Source organism: Eulemur rufifrons, chromosome 15 (genome assembly GCF_041146395.1).
Source record: "Eulemur rufifrons isolate Redbay chromosome 15, OSU_ERuf_1, whole genome shotgun sequence".
Lineage (NCBI taxonomy): Eukaryota > Metazoa > Chordata > Mammalia > Primates > Lemuridae > Eulemur > Eulemur rufifrons.
In genome coordinates, this window is record NC_090997.1 from 2,473,826 (window position 1) to 2,493,230 (window position 19,405).

The following is a 19,405-nucleotide window of genomic DNA, read 5'->3' on the forward strand; positions in this document are numbered from 1 at the left end:
CACTCCCAGCAGGGGGTGGGACCTGAAAGTGAACCCAGACTGGCAGGGAGGAGACCCTATCATGCCACCTGGAAAGGCTGCCTCTTCTGGCTCAGGTGGTACCTGCATGTGGCACCCAGACTTATGTTTGGTTTCTTCAAAACAGCTTCCAGAAAAGTGAATAAACCACAAGAGAGAGAGAAGGGTGATTTATTTTTCAACTCTCCGCCCTCTCCCAAAAACAGAGCCTACTGACCAAAACATGAGGGTCTGCACTTGGGCAGATCCCAGGAGGTAGGAGTCAGAGACCCAAGTTCAGACTTCAGCAGCAAACCAGGGTCATCAGATTTCACCACGCTCAGAACTCAAGGTTCATGTAAGTCCTCAGATCCCGCTCCCAGGCCCTGTCCTTCTCCTCTCGCTGTCTCTCTTCCCTCCGGCTCAGTGTTGCCACCCGAGGGGCTCTCTCTCTCCCAGCCACAGCCCGGGTATCCCAAGCTGGGAAGTGTGTGACTCGGGGCTGGGGTGCTGATCTGTAGCCTAATCCTTCTTGGTCCCTCTTGAGGACAGTGGGGATGGGGTTGGCACGGCCCTCGCCCCGGGGTCCTAGCCCCATTCCTGGCTCCCAGCCTCCCTTCAGCAGCAGCTTAAAGCCTGGGCTGGAGGTGGGCACCCCAAGGGGAAGGTGGGAGAGCCAGGGACCCTTAGACAATGACAACAGGTGAGCAGTGGATGTGCGGTGGTTGGAATCTTGAAAGTGGGTGTCACAGGTCTCACAGTACTGGGGGGAAGGAGACGGAGACCTGCAGAGAAAGAAGAAAAAGGGTTAAGGGCAGGGGAAGGGAAAGGGGAAGAGTTAAGGCCTCAGAGGGTGCTGGCAGGGTAGGACAGGAGCCTTCTAGCTTTTCTGCTAAGGAACAAACTGCCCCTCCCCACTTAACAGTGAGGGGAATAGTTGAGAGAAGAGATGGTAACCAGGCTTCACAAGCTCTCTGGCAGAGGAGGAATAAAAGTAATAATAGGCCGGGCGCGGTGGCTCACGCCTGTAATCCTAGCACTCTGGGAGGCCGAGGCGGGTGGATCGCTCGAGGTCAGGAGTTCGAGACCAGCCTGAGCAAGAGTGAGACCTCGTCTCTACTAAAAATAGAAAGAAATTATATGGACAACTGAAATATATATATACAAAAAAAATTAGCCGGGCATGGTGGCGCATGCCTGTAGTCCCAGCTACTCGGGAGGCTGAGGCAGTAGGATCGCTTAAGCCCAGGAGTTTGAGGTTGCTATGAGCTAGGCTGACGCCACGGCACTCACTCTAGCCCGGGCAACAAAGCGAGACTCTGTCTCAAAAAAAAAAAAAAAAAAAAAAGTAATAATAATGACTATAGCTAACATTTATAGTGCATACTATATGGTAAGCACTGTTCTAGCATTTTATATACACTAACCTAATGAATCCTAAAAACAGCCCTATGAAAAAGTTGTTATTACCGTTCCTTTTTATTTTTTATTTATTTATTTTGAGACAGAGTCTCACTCTGTTGCCCTGAGTAGAGTGCCGTGGTGTTAGCCTAGCTCACAGCAACCTCAAACTCCTGGGCTCAAGTGATCCTCTAGCCTCGGCCTCCCAAAGTGTTAGGGTTACAGGCGTGAGCCACAACGCCCGGCCTATTACCCTCATTTCTAAGATGAGGAAACTGTGACACGTAGACAAATTTTTGCCCAAATACAATCAGGATTTAAACCCAAGGAGCTCACGTTCATAACCACTCAACTATACTACCTTATCAGCCCACACTGGAGGATGAAGAGAGAACCCTTCAGCTCTGTTCTGGGACCTCTGGCATGGAGTGGCTAGGAAGGGCAGACTATATTGAAAGATGGGTATGAGCTAAGGTTTCTCCTCACCGGTTCTCTGGGCTCCTTGTCTCTCCATGGCTTTCCCTGACCATTTGGGCCACCTCGGGGAAGCCAGCTTCTTCAGCCAGCTGAGCAGCATCCCTGCCACCAAGCTCACAGACCCCTACCCAGGCAGCCCCACGGCCCAGAAGATAGCTCACAGCTGCTCCCTGGCCTGCTCGGGCAGCACACATCAGGGGGGTCCACCAGAAGGCATCCCGAGCGTTGATATTCCCCCCAGCTCCCCCTGCCTCATGGGGCTCCAACAGTCTTCGAAGTTCTGCCAGGTCCCCCTCCTGGGCTGCCCTCAGTATGCACTGGGTCATCCTATCCTCGGCCTCAAGGGATCTTCTGTGTCCATGTCGTCTTGATGTTCCTGCTGCCACTGTTTCTGCTGTAGCCTCCCTCATCATTCTTCTTTTCTTCCTCTTTCTTTCCCTGGCAGGTTCAGGTGCAGGCTGAGATCTCCGGGGCTCAGGGGCACTGGTCTCATCCCCAATCAGGGCCTCATAGAAAGCTCGGGCTGCAGCTCCATCCAGGGTGGGCTCTGGCTCCTCAGGCTGTGGCTGCTGTTGCCCATCCTTCCAGAGGTCACTAGGGTCGGTGGCTGGGGTGAAGCTGATGAGGGAGGGTCTGGACATGGCTTTTGGGAGAACTGAGAAAAGGAGACTAGGCAAGAGGAGGATGAGACAAGCAAGCCAAGCCCCTCTTGACCCTTGCAGTGACCAAAGCCGCCTCTAAGAACCTGTTGGGATGAGGAAAAGTAGTCTGAGAGTCAAAAACACCCTCTCGCCCCCAAAGTGACCCCACCACCTAGGACGCTGCACAGCGCAAGGGCCAGAGGTCATGTGTAAAAACACAGAACCCTACAGTAACCGCCCCTGCCCCCTAATAAAAGTTATTAAAGAAAACTCCATGAGACAGTTGTTCAGAGGTCCCGCGTTCCGCCCCCACCCCAAACCCCACCAACAATAAATAATACCAGCCTCTCTCTGAAACCACTTTCCCACCCCCTAAGACATACAATTAAGAAAAATGAGCCTGGGCCGGGCGCAGTGGCTCACGCCTGTAATCCTAGCACTCTGGCAGGCCGAGGCGGGCGGATCGTTTGAGCTCAGGAGTTCGAGACCAGCCTGAGCAAGAGCGAGACCCCGTCTCTACTAAAAATAGAAAGAAATTAGCTGGACAGCTAAAAATATATATAGAAAAATTAGCCGGGCATGGTGGTGCATGCCTGTAGTCCCAGCTACTTGGGAGGCTGAGGCAGGAGGATCGCTTGAGCCCAGGAGTTGGAGGTTGCTGTGAGCTAGGCTGACGCCACGGCACTCACTCTAGCCCGGGCAAGAGAGTGAGACTCCGTCTCAAAAAAAAGAAAAAGAAGAAAGAAAGAAAAATCAGCCTGACCTTTTAAATCTTCCTCGATCCCATTTCGGGGTTTCCTCTTCCTAAACAAAAACAGACGTGACACTTCTCCGGAAGATTTCGGAGACAGGCTTCCGTTTGCGTTACTTTGTAGCTTCCGCACGGTAAAATGACGCTATTCCAATCAAGACAGTTGACACACTGAAACAGCTTGACGGCAGGAAGACGCATGCGTGGCAACAACAACAACAAAAAAAAAAACTCACCACCCACATTACTTGAGCGCGCAGGCGCGCGCACGGCGCCGAGTTCAGTTTCCCGCCCTGGAACCTTTCCTATAGCATAGGCGGAAGCACCGCGTGCCCAGGCAGCGCGAGCACCAGGAAGGGTCTGTCAGTTGGGATCCTACTTTTACATAACGCCCCCACAATGCCCTTCGCCTTCCTCAACGTGGCCCCCGCTCCAAACTCATTTTCTGGAGCTGGGAAACCACTCTCTGGGTTAAGAAAGGCCCTGAGGAGGCGGAAGGAAACCTGTGGAATGCCGAGAAGCTGTTAAGTGAAATAACGTCACGCTACCCCTCACCGTTACCCTGACCACGGTTCGAAGGTTACACTTAGAGCCTAAAAGGAAATGGAGAAGTGCAAGGGGACGAGCAGCAGAATGGCTGGCGCCACCTCAGGTTAGCGCATTGGGCCGTTCCGATTTTCACACCGCTTAAGCTCAGCCCAGCACATCCAGTCCAGGTCTCAGCACGGAGCCCAGCCGCACCTCCCGCCTAAGGAGGCCCGGGCTGGGGCCGGGGTGAAACATGGGCTACGTCGTGGTCTCCGGTGGCGGGCCTGAGTCGGACCAGGGGCTCGACAGACGATAAGGACCCAGTGGACTGGCCGGGGATGGGGTTAGACCCTGGGCAGCAGCGCTGCGCCAGGACCAGATGGGAACGGCGTGAGGGAAGCTGCAGGGAGACATCCGTCCCGGAGCGCTCCTTTCCCCGCCCCCTCACGGCCCCTTGGTCCAGTGAGCACTCTACTATCTTTCCCAAGCTCCCCGTCCCCGAGCGCTAAACTTGGCTTCCGCTTCCGGTGGGGCCTCGTTGCGCCCCGTCCCAGGCGCCGTCCTCCGAGGCCTCGCGGCACCAGGGTCATGCGCGGGCCATCCTGGGATTCGTAGTTCGCTTTTCCGTCGTTTCACCAGTTTCTCTCCCTACCGGGGACCCCACATCCCAGCGTTCACCGCGGCGCCCGACCCTTGGCGCTTGCGTGTTGCGCCCTTCCCCGCCCTCTCCAATTTCCACTACCCCCACCCCACTTCGCCTGCCGCTGTCGGGTCCGCGGCCTGAACTCTAGCGGTCGCAGCTGTTCCTTGAAGTAGCAACTCCCCTCCCCCACCCCAGTCCCGGTCCCCGTCCAGCCGGTGAGTCTGAGGTCGTCGCCGCGCCGAGTCCCTTGTCGCTGGGCGCGGCACATGGGGTCTTCGCGCTTTGATGTGGGGGCGGGGAAGGAAGAGACCTGGTCGGGCATCGGAGAGGGAGGGGTGGCCTGATGGGTTGAGGCGGGATGTGGAGACTCCTGTGAAAGGTACCTGACGGCTACCCCCAGGTCGTGAGAAAAGGAGGGGCCCAGCTCTTGCTTGGGAATGGTAAACTTCGAAACCCTTGGGAAAGGTTCCGGGGACATGCAGAGCCTGCAGTTGCAGGGAGCCTGAGCCGAGGACCCTGCCGGAGTTGACACAGGGGAGAGGGGCCTGGCCTTCAGAAGCGCCAGGGATGTGGGCAGGACTGCAGATGGCAGGGTTGGGACTTGGGCCTGGCACAAGTGGTGAGACCCCCGAAGAATTTCTAACTTCAGAGAAAAGGGGCTGAGGTGTAAATAAGAGGAGCTGAAGAGGGGTGCTTTAGAGCCTGGGATCCTTTAAGAAAGGGTGGCCCCAAATTCTTCCATGGTTGGAGGGCAGTGTGGGAGGAGGGAGGATATCAGAGGCAGGGAGGGAGTGCTTGGGCTTCACTTACACTCTTTTTTTCCCAGCTGACGTGAAGATGAGCAGCTCAGAGGAGGTGTCCTGGATTTCCTGGTTCTGTGGGCTCCGTGGCAATGAATTCTTCTGTGAAGTGAGTTCTCTTCAAACTCCCTACTTGCTAGCTCCACCTATTCTCTGGCCAGATGTTCTCTTCCGTATTCATCCTCTACACATTTGTCTTACATGCTACATGGAAACTCCTTCCTGTAAAGGAAGGGTTCCCTCAATAACCCCCCACTAACCTGTGATGAAACAGCAAAACCAGGGCTCAAATCCCAACCCTCCCACCCTCTAGCAATATAACACTGGACTAGTCAATTTGTGTCTTCTTTTTATTACTGGAGTGGCACTGGTACCTATCTCAGGTGTCTGTTAGGAGAATTGACATACCACATGTTAAGATGTTTTGTTATGTGCAAAGCTGTGCTTTTGTTTGTTTTTGAGACACAGCCTCGCTCTGTTGCCCAGGGTAGAGTGCCCTAGCTCACAGCAATCTCCAACTCCTAAGCTCAAGTGATCCTCCTGCCTTAGCCTCCCGAGTAGCTGGGACTACAGGTGTGTACCACCATGCCTGGCTAATTTTTCTATTTTCAGTAGAGATGGGGTCTAGTTCTTGCTCAGGCTGGTCTCAAACTCCTGACCTCTAAGCCATCCTCCTGCCTCGGCCTCCCAGAGTGCTAGGATTACAGGCGTGAGCCACTGCGCCCGGCCAAAGCTGTGTGTTAATGTGAGGGATTCCAACTGCCTTTAGCAACCAAGCTGTTGAGCTTCTACCTTCCACAGAGAGCCAGCTGTCCCTACGGAGAGGACAAAACTGGTTCCTAGAGATGGAGGGCAGGAGTAGGAACAGGGATCTTGGAAAGAGTATTTCTCTCAAGAAGAAGATTGCTGTATCTGCTTATCTGTAGAAAAGCCAAAGCTCTTATGGAGGGAGTATAGGTGAACCGAGGAGAGAGACTAAAGTACTCCTGCTGAGTTGGGAGTGGGAAACCAGGGAAATGGATACAGTTGTGTTGAGGACAAGGCTTCAGTTAGAGCATCTTGCCCATGTTCAAAGCTGGGGGTTTCGATTTGGGTTCCCTCTTGACTTCCATGTCCTGACAGGTGGATGAAGACTACATTCAGGACAAATTTAATCTCACTGGACTCAATGAGCAGGTGCCTCACTATCGACAAGCTCTAGACATGATCTTGGACCTGGAGCCTGGTGAGACATGCTGAGGGCTGGGGCCGTGTGTGTGTGTGTGTGTGTGTGCACACTTTTTTTCCCCCCTCTTCAAACTGCTATTCACTTGATTCTTGAATTTTTAAGTTTCCTTTGCTTCTGTGACTACCTTAACCCAAAATCCCATGGTTTCTTTTGATCCCCCACCTGGCTCTTGTCTAGTTTTGTGACTTATGTCACTTGTTCCACACTTTCTGAATCTGTAATTCAGCTGTGTTCCACAATGCCAGTTTCCTCTTGGGTCTCGTTTACTGTCTCTTTCTCCTGCCTTGCACCTTGCAGTCTAGAGCTCTACCTTCTGCATTGAGATCCTTGCATTTACGTGTTGGGAGGGAGAGAAGAGAGCAGAGGCTGAAGAGGGGTCGAGAAAAGGCAGAGCTGCCTTGGGCTGATGGAAGGGTCAGAGGCCCAGGTTTCTGGGTCACGTGCCCAGATGGTAGATGGGGTGAGGCTCAAAGATGGGTGCTGAGCAAATAGTAGCTGCAGCCCCCAGGGGTGGGCAGGGCACATAGGAAAGCTGAAAAATAAGTGGTTGCATTTGGCTGGGCCGTGTTTCAGATGAAGAGCTTGAAGACAACCCCAACCAGAGTGACCTGATTGAGCAGGCAGCTGAGATGCTTTATGGATTGATCCACGCCCGCTACATCCTCACCAACCGTGGCATCGCCCAGATGGTGAGGCTTCTGTGCTCTCACTCGTCTCCTGACGGCAGTGAGGGAAACAGAGACTCCTGCAGCAAGAAGTCACGTTTCAACGCCGTCAAGGAGTCTAGCTGAGAAGAGGGGAGGAACCCCAGACCCTGGGCCTGGGAATTGAATCCCGATTGGGGGTCATCCTGAAGGGGGTGTTTTCAGGGAGGGAGATGTGACCCTGGACAGGGAGTTGTTACAGACTGCCTCTTCTTCGAGGAACAAATAGTGAATGGCTCCAACGGTCTGTAGCCCGCCTAACTGGAGGAAAGGCAGCAGAGGAGTCTGAGGGTCCATTTGGGCCAAAGAAGGGGCCTCTGGACAGAGGTGACAAAAGTAGGGTACAGAGTGACATGGGTTGGGCTGAGGAGGGAGTTGTCTTTTCTCTTCACACCTACCTGCCAACTGCTTCCTTTTTATTCACCTCAGCTGGAAAAGTACCAGCAGGGAGACTTTGGCTACTGTCCGCGTGTGTACTGTGAGAACCAGCCAATGCTTCCGATCGGTGAGTGTTGAGGAAGGGAGAGGACGGCACTGTGTGGCGGTCTTCTGGAAAGTAGGTGGGGCTCAGCAAGTTGGCGCCTGAGTCCTGGGGGGGTTGGGCGGGGTTGAGGGGTGCCTGCCTGCTGAGTCTGGCTGTCTCCCAGGCCTTTCGGACATCCCTGGCGAGGCCATGGTGAAGCTCTACTGCCCCAAGTGCATGGATGTGTACACACCCAAGTCATCGAGGCACCATCACACGGATGGCGCCTACTTCGGCACTGGTTTCCCTCACATGCTCTTCATGGTGCATCCCGAGTACCGACCCAAGCGACCCGCCAACCAGTTTGTGCCCAGGTGGGGAGCAGGGACGGAGTTAATTAAGGGTCAAAGGAAAGGCCCAAGGTCCCCCAGAGAGAAGGGAGGACAGAACGTGGCCCTTTCTTAAGGCCTGCTTTTCTCAAAGCTAGGGCGTCTTCCTTCTGAGTGACTGTGGGAAAGTTATTTGTGCTTCAGTTTTCTCATAAAATAAGGATGATGACAATACTCGCCTGACAAAGCGTCTTTAGATGTGTGGGTTCTTTAGACTGTATGGTGCTTGAAGCACCATTTAAGTAATAGTTCTTATTGTCAACCATCCTGGGATCCTCAGAGCCACAGGTTAGGCCTCGTTCATCTCCCCAGAGCATCGTTTTTACCCTGGTGTGGGGTAGAAAGGTTCGGTTTTATATTGAAACAGATACTGGTGCATATCTCCTGGTATCCAGTATTTGGGTTTTAATGGATGTTTAAGATAAGTTTCCAAATATTCCTGAGCGAATAGGTTGGAAACCACTGCCCTTAAGCTCTGAGCAGGCCATGGAGGAGCTGGGTGGGATGGTGGGAATGCAGGCCACTGGCAGGGCCTGGGTGGGACTGACACTGCTGCCTCTCCGACCGCCGTCCCTGCCCAGGCTCTACGGTTTCAAGATCCATCCAATGGCCTACCAGCTGCAGCTCCAAGCCGCCAGCAACTTCAAGAGCCCGGTCAAGACGATTCGCTGATTGCCCACTCTACCTGTCCCTCAGTCTTTGACACCTTGTTTCCTTTGCTGCCACCCTTTCAGGAACCCTCTATCGTTTTTAGTTTAAATTAAAGGAGTCCTGTTTTTGGTGGGAATATGAAATAAAGTGGAAGAAAAGGCTGTGAGCTAGTCTGCGGCTGCTTGTGGTTGGGGAAGGGAAGGTGGTGGTGTGCTGGACCCCAAGGGCCCTCATGGCTCGGCCCACCCTCCCTCCCCACGTTGAAAAACAGGATGGATTTGTGTCTGGTGGATTTGGGTGATGTTTTTAGTATAAAGCAGGCAGAATTCCTACGACTGGGTGTGGGGAAGTGCAAGGTCAGAAGGAAAAGAGAAAAATCAGGATTCACAGACTAAATAATTGTTCTCTGTAAGTACCTACGACTGTCTGTTTATATTAATATTTTAAGGGTCTTCATTAGCAACGCTATCTTCCAGTTTTGGTTTTAAAGGGAAAATAGTCCTAAAGTAAACAACTGTAAGGGGTGGAGAGAGGGACACAGGCCCAGTGGTGTCTGTGTGCCCCCTGCTGAGCTCCCCGCAGAAGGATGTGGACATTTGGTTCCCTGAGCTTATCCCAGCACAATGGGGACTGGTCCTATTGCAGGGAGAGGACAACAGATGGTGGCAGAGATAGACACTAATCTATGGACTCGAGGAGAGGAAATAGGTCGTCAAGGGGCATGCAGGACAAAGGTAGACAACGGGGTAAAACCCAGGTGGTGCCCTGGTGTTACCCCTGTCTGGGCCATGGCACCCACACTCAGGAACCAGACCTTGTGGGTGAGGACACGCCGTCCCTCCTGCCAAGGTAATAACTTCCTGCCCCAGGCAGGAATATAGCTCTGCACTCACAGCAGCTCCTGCTCAGGCTGCCTGTCGAAACCACCCTGGAGCTCGGATTAAGGATCATGGTCATGGGAACGCGGGGTTTCAGGGCATCCCCCAGGAACTGCTCTCCTCCCCGGAATTCCATCACAGAAGCCCGTGTGCTTATAGGTGTGCTGGTCATGGTGGGCTTCACGGTGGGAAAGGGTAAGTAAGTGGGGCCCAGGGGCAGGGTGGAAGGGGTGTCTGAGTCCAGGGAGGGGGTGGACCTAGGCCTTCGGGGGTTCCTACGGGGCTTGGGATTTAGGAGTGGGCCAGTGCTCCCATTCCTTTGCCTCCCCAGCTCCTGCTCCTGACATCCGGACCTGCCACTTCTGCCTCTTAGAAGACCCTTCTGTAGGATGCATTTCGGGCTCGGAGAAGTGCACCGTCGGCAGCTCCTCCCCGTGCATGGTGATCTCCATCTATTATGGTGAGTAAAGTCCCAGGGAGGGCCTGCTGGTGGGGCAGCCTATGGCGTGATCTCCTTTCACAGATGAGGGCTCCTCGGGGCCTGCCGTACAAGAAGAGAGAAGGATCTTGGAGGGAGGGGTTGGGGTTCTGGGGAACCAGCTGAGCTAATTTTTCTAGCCTCTTCTGAAGGAGTCTGGGGTAGAAACCAGGTCTGGGTAAGGGATGAGGAGAGTCAGTGGCAGGCGTGCCATGTTTGGGGACCGCGGGAGGCCATTAGCAGGGTTATTACCTGTCCCCTCTCCTTCAGATATCAAGGTTCGCTTCAATGTCCGCGGCTGTGGACAGCACAATTCCTACCGCTGCCAAGAGAAACGTAACACCTACTTCTCAGAGTACTGGTATCAGGCCCAGTGCTGCCAGTACGATTACTGCAACTCCTGGTCCAGCCCCCAGCTCCAGAGCTTCCTGCCTGGGCCCTCTGACAAGTCCCTGACCTCGCCTCTGTCTGACTCCCAGATCCAGTGGTTCTACCAGGCCCTCAACCTCTCACTGCCCCTCCCCAGCTTCCATGCTGGGAAGGAGCCTGAAGCCCTGGACCCCCTGGCCACCCTACCCCTGAACCTGGGCTTGTCCATTGCTGCCCTGCGCCACATGTACTTGTTCCTCAACAGTTCGGGACTTTTGGTTCTTCCCCAGGCTGGACTCTGACGCCTTACTCTTCCCAGATTGCACCCCGTTCTAGCATCCCTCCCTAACATCCCAGCATCCTGCACTGCCCTCTCTGAGAACACCCACATTCTTTGGTCCCTGTGATTGCTTAGGCCTCCCTCCTTTGTGCTCCAGCATCTATATGGCTTTGGTTTAACTCCCTCCCCTGAACCCTGGTGCTGTTCCTCCTCCTAGAAAAGAGTCTCAAGTGTGGATTCTGCCCAGGCTGACCTGGGAAAGGCACAGTGATTTCCTCATCTCTTTCCCATTATCTGAGTGTTCATCATCCCCTCTCAATCTGGTCACCTGCCACTTCTGTTAAGATCTACCTCTTAAGATCTGGTACCAGGCCGGGCGCGGTGGCTCACGCCTGTAATCCTAGCACTCTGGGAGGCCGAGGCGGGTGGATCGCTCAAGGTCAGGAGTTCGAGACCAGCCTGAGCAAGAGCGAGACCCCGTCTCTACTAAAAATAGAAAGAAATTATCTGGCCAACTAAAATATATATAGAAAAAATTAGCCGGGCATGGTGGTGCATGCCTGTAGTCCCAGCTACTCGGGAGGCTGAGGCGGTAGGATCGCTTAAGCCCAGGAGTTGCTGTGAGCTAGGCTGACACCATGGCACTCACTCTAGCCCGGGAACAAAGCAAGACTGTCTCAAAAAAAAAAAAAAAAAAAGATCTGGTACCAGACTGAACTTGCAGCAAGAAGGATGAGGGGTAGACTTCTGTGTATATTTCCTGAGTTGGCAGCCTGGTGTCCCTGCCTGACTGTCTCCACCATCCCCTCCCCTGGCCTGGTCTCCTGCCTTGTGTCCTCTCTTATTACAGTCTCTGGCCTCCTCAGCCCCATTTCACCTCACTGTGTCCTGACACCCACCTCCATAGGGGTCTGGTGAGAGGAGAGGGGAGTCTGTCCTGCTCTGCCCCACATCCCCCGTTTTCCTCCACAATAAACTGGGACTGGGCTAAATCTGTGTCACATTGTTTATGGGGTCAGGCCCAGATGTGGACAGGTATAAACAGGTTAGAGAGTTGATTGGGTGTGGGATTCAAACAGGATTGCAGAGCCTTGCCCACTCCATTTGGCCTTGTGCCTTCCTGAGCGCCTGCTCCAAAGGGCCCACATCCTTCCCCACCCTCTGCTGACCTAGACATCAAAGCATGAGGACTGTGACTCCTCCCAACCATAAACACACGGTACAAAACCTAGAAAGTTAAACCCTGCTGATGCCAAGTTTTTTCACCTAAGAGAAAAGAGAAAACTTTAAACCAGAAAGACCCAGGAGCCAAGACCTGCATCCCAAAGTCACCTGGTACTGAGGGACCTGGTCTCCTGCTGGTCCCTAGTTCTCAAGGACCCTGGCACCCAGGACTCCCCCCTCCCCCCGTGGGGGTCCAGGTTGAGGAGCAAGAGGGCCCAGCTGGGGCTGCAATATTTGGATTTTCATTTTTACTATTTTACTTTTGAAAAATTGCAATTGTGTAGCAGTGCTGGATACAACTCATCCTTTCCTATATATTCAATAAACACTAGACACATACTCAGCCAGGCCCAGTGCTGAGCGCCAGGACTCCTGGATGAGTGCAGCCAGGTGTCTGCCCTTCCGAGTCTTGCAGCCTGTTGCTGGGGTTAGAAACCTTTTTCTGGAAAGCAGAAGAGCTTTATGGCTGGGCGTGAGGGGTGGGGGGCAATCCCAGCTCCTTTGCCACTTGGGTAAGTCAGTCTCAGCCTCACTTTAGCCACCTGTCAAGTAGGGGTAGCACCTCATAGAAAACACATGTCAATGTGTATACACAGGTGAAGTTACAGCCTTCCTCCCCACCCCTTAAAAAATACATGTTTCTTAGAGTCAAATGCACACAATTTTTTGTCCTCTTTATTTTTAGAGACAGGGTCTAGTTGTGTTGTCCTGACTGGCCTTGAACTCCCAGCCTCAAGCAGTCCTCCAGCCTCAGTCTCCTAAGTGTCTGGGAGTACAGATGCGTGCTGCTGCACCCAGCCAGGCTATTTTCAAACCTTTTTGGCAAAACATTCAGGAACTTGCACATATCATGAGATGGACTTTTGTAAACTACACACCTGCGTTATCAGCACCCAAAGCTGCCTTCTTGCCCCTTCCCAGGCACTCCTCTCAACTCTCAGGGGTAGCCACTGTCCTGACTTGGGGCAGCTCAGGTGAGTTTGTCTGTGTGCTGGATGGAAATGGCATTACGCAACATATACCCCTACCTACACAACGTTTTGCACGCATAATATAACATCTCTGTGGCCCGTATTCTGACAGAAGACACCAAACCAACGTTAATTTTTAGGTCATGAGGTAGTTGGAGGTTTAAAGAGTTACAAATGTTCCCCCTCACTTTGCTAGGTCCACCTTTCCCCATGACCTCTGATGAGCAAGACAGAGGAACGCCCAAGGTTATACAGGTCTAGCAGGTCAAACCGAAAGACAGGCTCAGAGGCTGAGGAACCTGGCTTGAAATTGAGGAGTGACTTGCCAAGGTGCTTGAAGAGGGAAGGTGAGCCCGGGAATCAGAGACAAGGGCTCCACCAGGTCTAACGTCTCCTCCAGAGTGGCCTCTTGCCCACCCCTTCCTCCCTGGGCTTGATCCTTCCGCAGCCCCCTCCCGCCAACACAGCCCTCTGGACCTCCCTCCAGGCCCCGCGCAGCTCTGGTCCCACAGCACTTCCAAGGATGCCCACTAACCTGGCCTTCACCACTGCAGGGTTTCCACTTCCTCTTCACCTTTTTGTGCCTAGAGCTGAGTCAAATGCCAAGGCCGGGCAGAAGCAGAGCTCAGCAGAGCTGGGAGCCCTTACCTGCCCCCACGATGGGGCAGTCAGGCCCACCTCCCTCAGCCTCCACCTCCACCAGAAGAGAGAGACAAACCAGTATGCACACCAGTTTATTTTGAAGGAATACCTGGGGACTTGGGGCAAAAGAGGGAGCCTGGGTTGGGGCAAAGGGAGACAGACTGGGAATTGGGGTGTTGAAGGGTGTCAACCAAGAGGAAGAGAGGTAAGACTCGGGTCCAGTGACGAGGGAGGCAGAGGGGGCTGGTATGAGGGACTGGAAGTTGTCCTGGCGGAGCCCAGGTAGAAGTCAGGAGAATGCCAGAAACGTGGAATTTTACCCCAAGGTCTCCGCAGTTGTTCTAAGGACTATAAGAGTGCTCTGTTTTGAGGGTCATTGCAGAAATCCAGAAAGCAGCATTGAGAGAATATCCAGAAGCCAAACACTGGGGACGTGCGGGTGTATGAACAATCACTCATCTGCTCCTTGCTGCGGCAGTCGCTCACCATGACATCAGAACCGCTGCCTGGGGGGAACCACAAGCACCGGTGACATGGAGGTCCCAGGGCAGAGCCCCAAACCCTCTCCTCCCCTCACTCCCCGCAGCCTGCCCTGGACCAATAAAAAGAAAAAGAAAAAGAAAAGATTCCTAGAATTGGGCAAGGATGGGGAGTGGAGTGCCCGGTGAGTTACTGGCCATGGAACTCCGCAGAAGTTCCAAGGGGAAGGCAGCAGGGACAGAACCATTTGAAATGTCCATGGTTGGAGGGGGAGTTAGGACTTACAAAGCCAAGTGGGGAGAACCAGCATGTGGAACCGTGCAAGAAAAAATTGAGGAAATATTTTGAAGGTTGGATTGCAAAAAGGAGATGTTTGTCATTTATTTTCTAGACCAAAAGTAAAAGAATAATATATCTGCTGCTATTATATATATTAGAGGAGGAAAAAAATCTTTGTGCCCATGTCCCAATAAGTTATGTAGAGGGATGTTCACGGCTGCCCTGCTTGAGAGAATAAAAAATTAGAAGTAACTTAAATGCCCAGTAATGGTGGGATGAAGTCAGCTCTGACATGCCCTTGCCATGGAGCACCGTGCAGCAGGTCAACAGGACAAGGAAGCTCCTTACAAACTGACATGGAAACATTAGTTCCCCTAACTGCTAAGTTTCAAAAGCAAGCAGAACAGTGCTCACAGTGGTCTGCTGTTTGGCGGTGGGGAAGAGGTGAGAAAAGAGTAAACAGTATACTTGCGTACGGTGGAGTGCGCAAAAATGATCGCAGGAAGTATAGCCCAAAAAGTAAAAAGTGGTTGGTTATATGCGCACGGCAGCCAGGTGAATTGTGGCAGGAGGGGAAGGGAGACTTTGCTTTGATACCTTGTATTATATACTTTGAAATTCAAACCATCAGCTATTTTAAAAGTCTAATGAAAGGATCTGAATGAAGGCAGCTTCATGCACTAGTTTTTGAGAGCACCATCTCTGGAGCCACCACCAAGTCTAGCTCCGCTTCTGTGAAACTCGGGCAAGACCTTTCTGCACCTGTTTCCTCATCTGCCAAATGAAGGTAATAATAATGCTTGCCTCAGAGGATTGCAAATGTTTAGAACAATGCCTGGCATGTATTGTGTTATGTTTTCGTGAACTTTAAACACGCAGGCGATCAGGTGGAAGAGCAGGTATGAGGAAGGAGGAAATGAAGTCAATTTTTGGCAAGTTGAAAATGAGACAGAGATGTCCAGTGGATGATTGGACATGAGGAGAGTGGTTGGTGCAACATTCAGATTCAGGAGGAAGCAGTATGTGGCTGCTGGTGGAAGCCAGGGAAGCAGATAAAAATCCTCGGGGGAGAGTGTGTGATGTAGGAAGACGGCTCAGGACAAAACCTTGGTTACCGTGAGCCGCCAAGCATCAGGGAGAATAAAGCAAGACTCAGCGAAGGAGACTGAAGACGCAGCGGAAGATGCAGGACAGCGACACCGGCAGGAACTGCACTGACAGATGGGGGCGCGGGCAGCTTGAGGACAGGCCAGGTGTCTGCAGAGGTCAAGCGTCGCCTCACTGTGAGAGGGTGGAAGCCAGTCAGCGACGAGCTGAGGAGGGAAGGGGGTAAAGGTGGAGACAGGCTCTGAAGGAAAGGAAAGAGAGACAAGGATGGGATAGTGTCTGAGGGTTGTGGGAACAAGACTTGGGGTGCAGCTTAGGAGGCTGGGAGAGGTGCAGTTCGGGAGAGGGTGGGTGCGTGGCGGGAGAAGGCCGCTTACTGTTTTTTATGTGGAGCGTGATGCAGCTGCTGCCAGCCGGGGTGAGGCAGATGTCAGACCCCAGGAGGCACCCCAACTCCTCGGTCTCCAAGAGGCATCGATAGCAGCGCAGGTATTTGGGGAACTGATGTGGTTGAGGGGGCTCCTGATTGACAGGAACAAGCTTACCTAGAATACAGAGAAGCACTGACCCCACCCCCACCTGATTCCAGGCTGGTCAGCGCCGCTGTTCCCTCCCCACCTCCCCAACTCAGAAAACCATGAAGTCACCAATTCTTCAAAGCCAGGTCATCAGAAGTTTGGTCCTCATTAAAATCTCCCTTCTCTGCTCTTATATCACCAGAGATGAGGAACTCGTTAATTAATTCACTCATTCATTCATTCAACAAGTATTTGAGGGGCTAACATCTGCCCAGCACTCTGCAAGCCTCTAACTTCAAAGCTTAGGCTGAGGCAGCCCATTCCAGCCCTGGGCAGCCCTGTTAGGGCAATCCCGCACCCTCCTGGACTCTCTTTTGAACATGCTTTTCTTAATCTATAATATTCAAAAGTAAAAAGAGTGCATCACAGGACAGAAAGGGTCTCTGCTTCGTGTAGACAGGAGACTTCACGCAGCCAGGGGCTGCATTCTTTGATTTTGGTGATCCTATGCTGGACAGACTCATTAAACTTTGTCCACCAAAGCCCCCATTCTCCTCTTCCCTCCCCAACTGCATGCTTATACATCTCCCTCTTCCTCTGGCCCTAGGCCCAGACCACATATTAATGAACCCCCAGACCCAGCAGAGCACTTGGTGTGAGGCAGAGGCAAATTCTCAACACTGTGAGTCCTGTTTCTCTGTAGATGGTGCTTTGCAGCCAAGTGAGGAGGATACCAGCTGGATTCAGTCTTGTTCCACCCTATGGGTTCTGGTTCTGTCATCTAGCATGCTCCCCAACCCTCCCTATGCTGTTGCCCTCAGATTTGGAGAAGATCCCTTCAGTATCTCCATTCAGGTCACTGCTGTGGAGTGAGATAGACCTGGGGTGGTCGCTAGAAATCTCCCTCAGGGTGAACATCAGTCCATTAGCAGTCCCCAGACATTTTCCCACTAAACCTACCCATCCCATCTTTCCTCCTGCCTGGGTTTACCTGAGCATCTTGGGAAGATGTACCCAAACGCTTGGTGTCTGTGGGTTTCTCCATCCAGCAGGCCAGGAGACCCTTCTGACCCCTTGGAGCCACTTACCAAACACCAAGCTCATCATGACCAGCACTATTAGGAGGACCACGTACAGGCCTTGGAGGGTTCTGCGGGGGCCCAGGGGCTCCAGACTCCAGCTCCCTGCAGGGCCTGCCATGAAACACATGACTGCCCACTGGCCTCTAGTTTGGGCTTATATTGGTGGAAGAGAGGTTAGCCAAGAGGAAGGGGAGAGGCAACACCAGTACAGGGTGAAAATCAGTGCCAGAGCAGCCAGAGGGACAGAGTGTCCTCACCCACAACCACTCTGGGGGATAACATCCTGGCTTGGGGGCAGAGGACCAGCAAAGGAGAACGAGGGGGAAATTTCTTTCATGGTCATTCGACAGACGTTTATTCAGTCCCTGCATCAGGTGTTGGGAATACAACAGTGCACACAGTCCCCGCACAGGGTACATACAGTCTAGTGGGGGAGGCAAGTCAACAAGCAATGACCGGGGGGAGGGCAAACTGGCAGGAGCACCCGGACGGTGGAAACCACTGGCCAAAGGGATCTCAGCACAGGAATAACATGATCAGATTTCTGTTTGTAAAAGATTACCGTGCTGTACGCTGGAGAATAAAAGGGTTAGGAGTGGAGGCCGGGAAATAGGAAGCTGTTCCTGAGTCCGGTCACAAGATGGCGGCCTGACCTAGCAGAAGAGAGGCGAGGACTCTGCGGCCTGGCGACGGTCTGACATACATTAGAAGAAAGACTAGACACGTTTGGTGTTAGCTGAACGCAGAGTGAGGGAAGGGGTCAGGCTTGCACAAAAGCATGATTAGTGGGACCATTTTCCAAGATGGGAAAGAGGTGGTGCTGTCAGACATCCAAAAGCGAGGACACCTGAATCCCACCTACCCGTACTCAGCGGGTGCCCGTTGGGGTTCCGGAACCCAGCGCCTTCCTCCACCCCATCCCCTTTTCTCTTGCCCCGCCTACGCCCAGCTGCGAGCCAGTGGTCTGACCTCCGGCGCCCACGGGACCTGGCGCTGCGCGTTCGCTCTCCGCGCCTGACTGCTCCTCAGAGCTCCGGGAGGACGCGGGGGCGGCCCCCGCCTCGCTCCGCTGGTCTCCGCAGGAAACCTGGGAAGCGCGATCCGCACTACGGACCTCAGCGTCGGGCCCCGGCGGACACCCGGCAGGTGGCGCTGTAGTGCCGCCATCGCTCCCAGCGGATTCGGAGCCCTGGGCCACAGGCGCCCGGTCCCCGCGCTGGGGACCCGCTGGGCTTCCCCGCCTCGCCTGCTCCGTCCCCACCTCGCCAGGTCAGTGGCAGAATCCCAGAGACTCAGAGTTTTTACTTTTAGGGTCGTTGGGCGATGGAAGGTCCTCGGCGTCCAGGAACGACACCACCTGTTCTAATTTCCCGTCTGGAGGTTCGGGGCGCGGCCCTGAAGTCGGGCTCCCTGCTACCGCCCAAACTGTCCAAGAATCATCGGGTCTTGGGTAGTTGGAGGAGTGGGAAGACGAGGAGAAACGGACGGGAGAGGCCCGCCAAGGAAGACATCGGGAAGGAAGAAACAGGAGAAGAAAACGCACGCCATAGTGCGCCCCCCAAGAGCCTGAGAAATGAATGAAACTTTAAAATTGTATTAGAGAAAAGCCAGAGTAACGGAGACCTGGGGAGGAGCGCCTGGCACCTGCATAAATGTCTGCTGAATGAGTGACTGCACAGCGATAGAGGGCAAAGGAAAAGCGGAGGGGACCTTACAGCGTCCTCTGAACCCCTCGCTCGGATGTAACCGCAACTGAAAGGCCGGGGGCTGGGGCTAGGCGAGAAGGAGCTCCCGGAGCGGGTCACCCTGAGAAGCCCGGGAGCCCCTTCCCCCGCCCCGCCCCGCCCCGCCCCGCCGAAGAGCAGCCAGGAAGGAAGACAGGGGCAGTACTACGCACGGGGTGGGGCCTTCTTGGGAGGGGGCGTGGTCTCAAAGTCATTAATCCCGCCCTTACTTCGTTTCGCTCCGCCCCTGTCCACACAGCAGGGCGAGGCCAGTGCGCGCGAAGGCGCCAAAGAGTTCGTTTCCATGGTGACGGGTTCAGCGGTGGCTTTCCTCGGGTGAAGAGGCGGGGCGTTGCAACAGTCGCCATGGTGACGGCAGCGGATGGCGGTATCTCTGCTGAGGGCCCCTCCCTCGGGGCAATGGCTACCTGGGGGTAAGCCCCCGAGTGACGAAACAAAGGAGGTGGGGCCTGAGACCAAACACCGAGTTAGTGGAGGCAGATGAGGGGCGGCCTACAGATGATGGCTGGACGAGGGCCAAGTTCTGCGGGGGCAGCCGCCAGAGACTGGAGAGGAACCAGATGAGGGTCTTTTTTTTTTTTTTTTTTTTTTAAAACAGTCTCACTCTGTTGCCCGGGCTAGAGTGCTGTGGCATCAGCCTAGCTCACAGCAACCTCAAACTCCTAGGCTCAAGCGATCC

At 53.7% G+C, this 19,405-nt stretch overlaps 4 protein-coding genes across 5 annotated transcripts; 2 read left to right on the top strand and 2 right to left on the bottom strand.

The window, feature by feature from the left end:
* Window positions 1-216: 216 nt before the first annotated feature.
* GPANK1 (G-patch domain and ankyrin repeats 1) lies at window positions 217-4,277 on the bottom strand. 2 transcript variants are annotated; one of them, XM_069487773.1, is made up of 3 exons: window positions 3,337-4,277; window positions 1,885-2,620; window positions 217-782 (listed from the first exon to the last, which is right to left on the bottom strand). In XM_069487773.1, exons 2-3 carry the CDS (start codon window positions 2,514-2,516, stop codon window positions 338-340), a joined length of 1,077 nt encoding a protein of 358 aa, XP_069343874.1. In that variant the 5' UTR covers window positions 2,517-2,620; window positions 3,337-4,277; the 3' UTR covers window positions 217-337. The 2 variants fall into 2 exon arrangements, with proteins under 2 accessions (XP_069343874.1, XP_069343873.1); XM_069487772.1 differs by having other exon boundaries at window positions 3,280-4,277.
* Window positions 4,278-4,525: 248 nt separating this feature from the next.
* On the top strand, window positions 4,526-8,836 carry CSNK2B (casein kinase 2 beta). The gene is made up of 7 exons (XM_069487315.1): window positions 4,526-4,653; window positions 5,265-5,347; window positions 6,361-6,463; window positions 7,040-7,155; window positions 7,600-7,675; window positions 7,818-8,007; window positions 8,604-8,836. Exons 2-7 carry the CDS (start codon window positions 5,276-5,278, stop codon window positions 8,692-8,694), a joined length of 648 nt encoding a protein of 215 aa, XP_069343416.1. The 5' UTR covers window positions 4,526-4,653; window positions 5,265-5,275; the 3' UTR covers window positions 8,695-8,836.
* Window positions 8,837-9,142: 306 nt separating this feature from the next.
* Window positions 9,143-11,193, top strand: LY6G5B (lymphocyte antigen 6 family member G5B). Its single transcript, XM_069487317.1, has 3 exons — window positions 9,143-9,746; window positions 9,883-10,011; window positions 10,300-11,193. Exons 1-3 carry the CDS (start codon window positions 9,623-9,625, stop codon window positions 10,698-10,700), a joined length of 654 nt encoding a protein of 217 aa, XP_069343418.1. The 5' UTR covers window positions 9,143-9,622; the 3' UTR covers window positions 10,701-11,193.
* A 2,605-nt stretch (window positions 11,194-13,798) lies between these two features.
* LY6G5C (lymphocyte antigen 6 family member G5C) lies at window positions 13,799-17,108 on the bottom strand. Its single transcript, XM_069488617.1, has 3 exons — window positions 16,988-17,108; window positions 15,759-15,926; window positions 13,799-14,021 (listed from the first exon to the last, which is right to left on the bottom strand). Exons 1-3 carry the CDS (start codon window positions 17,106-17,108, stop codon window positions 13,864-13,866), a joined length of 447 nt encoding a protein of 148 aa, XP_069344718.1. The 3' UTR covers window positions 13,799-13,863.
* Between the last annotated feature and the right edge of the window lie 2,297 nt (window positions 17,109-19,405).

Bases quoted from the DNA above. Each gene is read 5' to 3' on its own strand.
- GPANK1 (XM_069487773.1), bottom strand. From the start codon at position 2,516: ATGTCCAGACCCTCCCTCATCAGCTTCACCCCAGCCACCGACCCTAGT. The intron at 783-1,884 runs GTGAGGAGAAAC...CTTTCTCTGCAG, and splicing joins ACAAGGAGCCCAGAGAACCG to GTCTCCGTCTCCTTCCCCCC.
- CSNK2B (XM_069487315.1), top strand. From the start codon at position 5,276: ATGAGCAGCTCAGAGGAGGTGTCCTGGATTTCCTGGTTCTGTGGGCTC. The intron at 7,156-7,599 runs GTGAGGCTTCTG...TATTCACCTCAG, and splicing joins ACCGTGGCATCGCCCAGATG to CTGGAAAAGTACCAGCAGGG. The intron at 8,008-8,603 runs GTGGGGAGCAGG...GTCCCTGCCCAG, and splicing joins GCCAACCAGTTTGTGCCCAG to GCTCTACGGTTTCAAGATCC.
- LY6G5B (XM_069487317.1), top strand. From the start codon at position 9,623: ATGGTCATGGGAACGCGGGGTTTCAGGGCATCCCCCAGGAACTGCTCT. The intron at 9,747-9,882 runs GTAAGTAAGTGG...TTGCCTCCCCAG, and splicing joins GGGCTTCACGGTGGGAAAGG to CTCCTGCTCCTGACATCCGG. The intron at 10,012-10,299 runs GTGAGTAAAGTC...CCTCTCCTTCAG, and splicing joins GGTGATCTCCATCTATTATG to ATATCAAGGTTCGCTTCAAT.
- LY6G5C (XM_069488617.1), bottom strand. From the start codon at position 17,108: ATGTGTTTCATGGCAGGCCCTGCAGGGAGCTGGAGTCTGGAGCCCCTG. The intron at 15,927-16,987 runs GTAAGTGGCTCC...TCTGTATTCTAG, and splicing joins CATGATGAGCTTGGTGTTTG to GTAAGCTTGTTCCTGTCAAT. The intron at 14,022-15,758 runs GTAAGCGGCCTT...GGTTCCCCCCAG, and splicing joins CACGCTCCACATAAAAAACA to GCAGCGGTTCTGATGTCATG.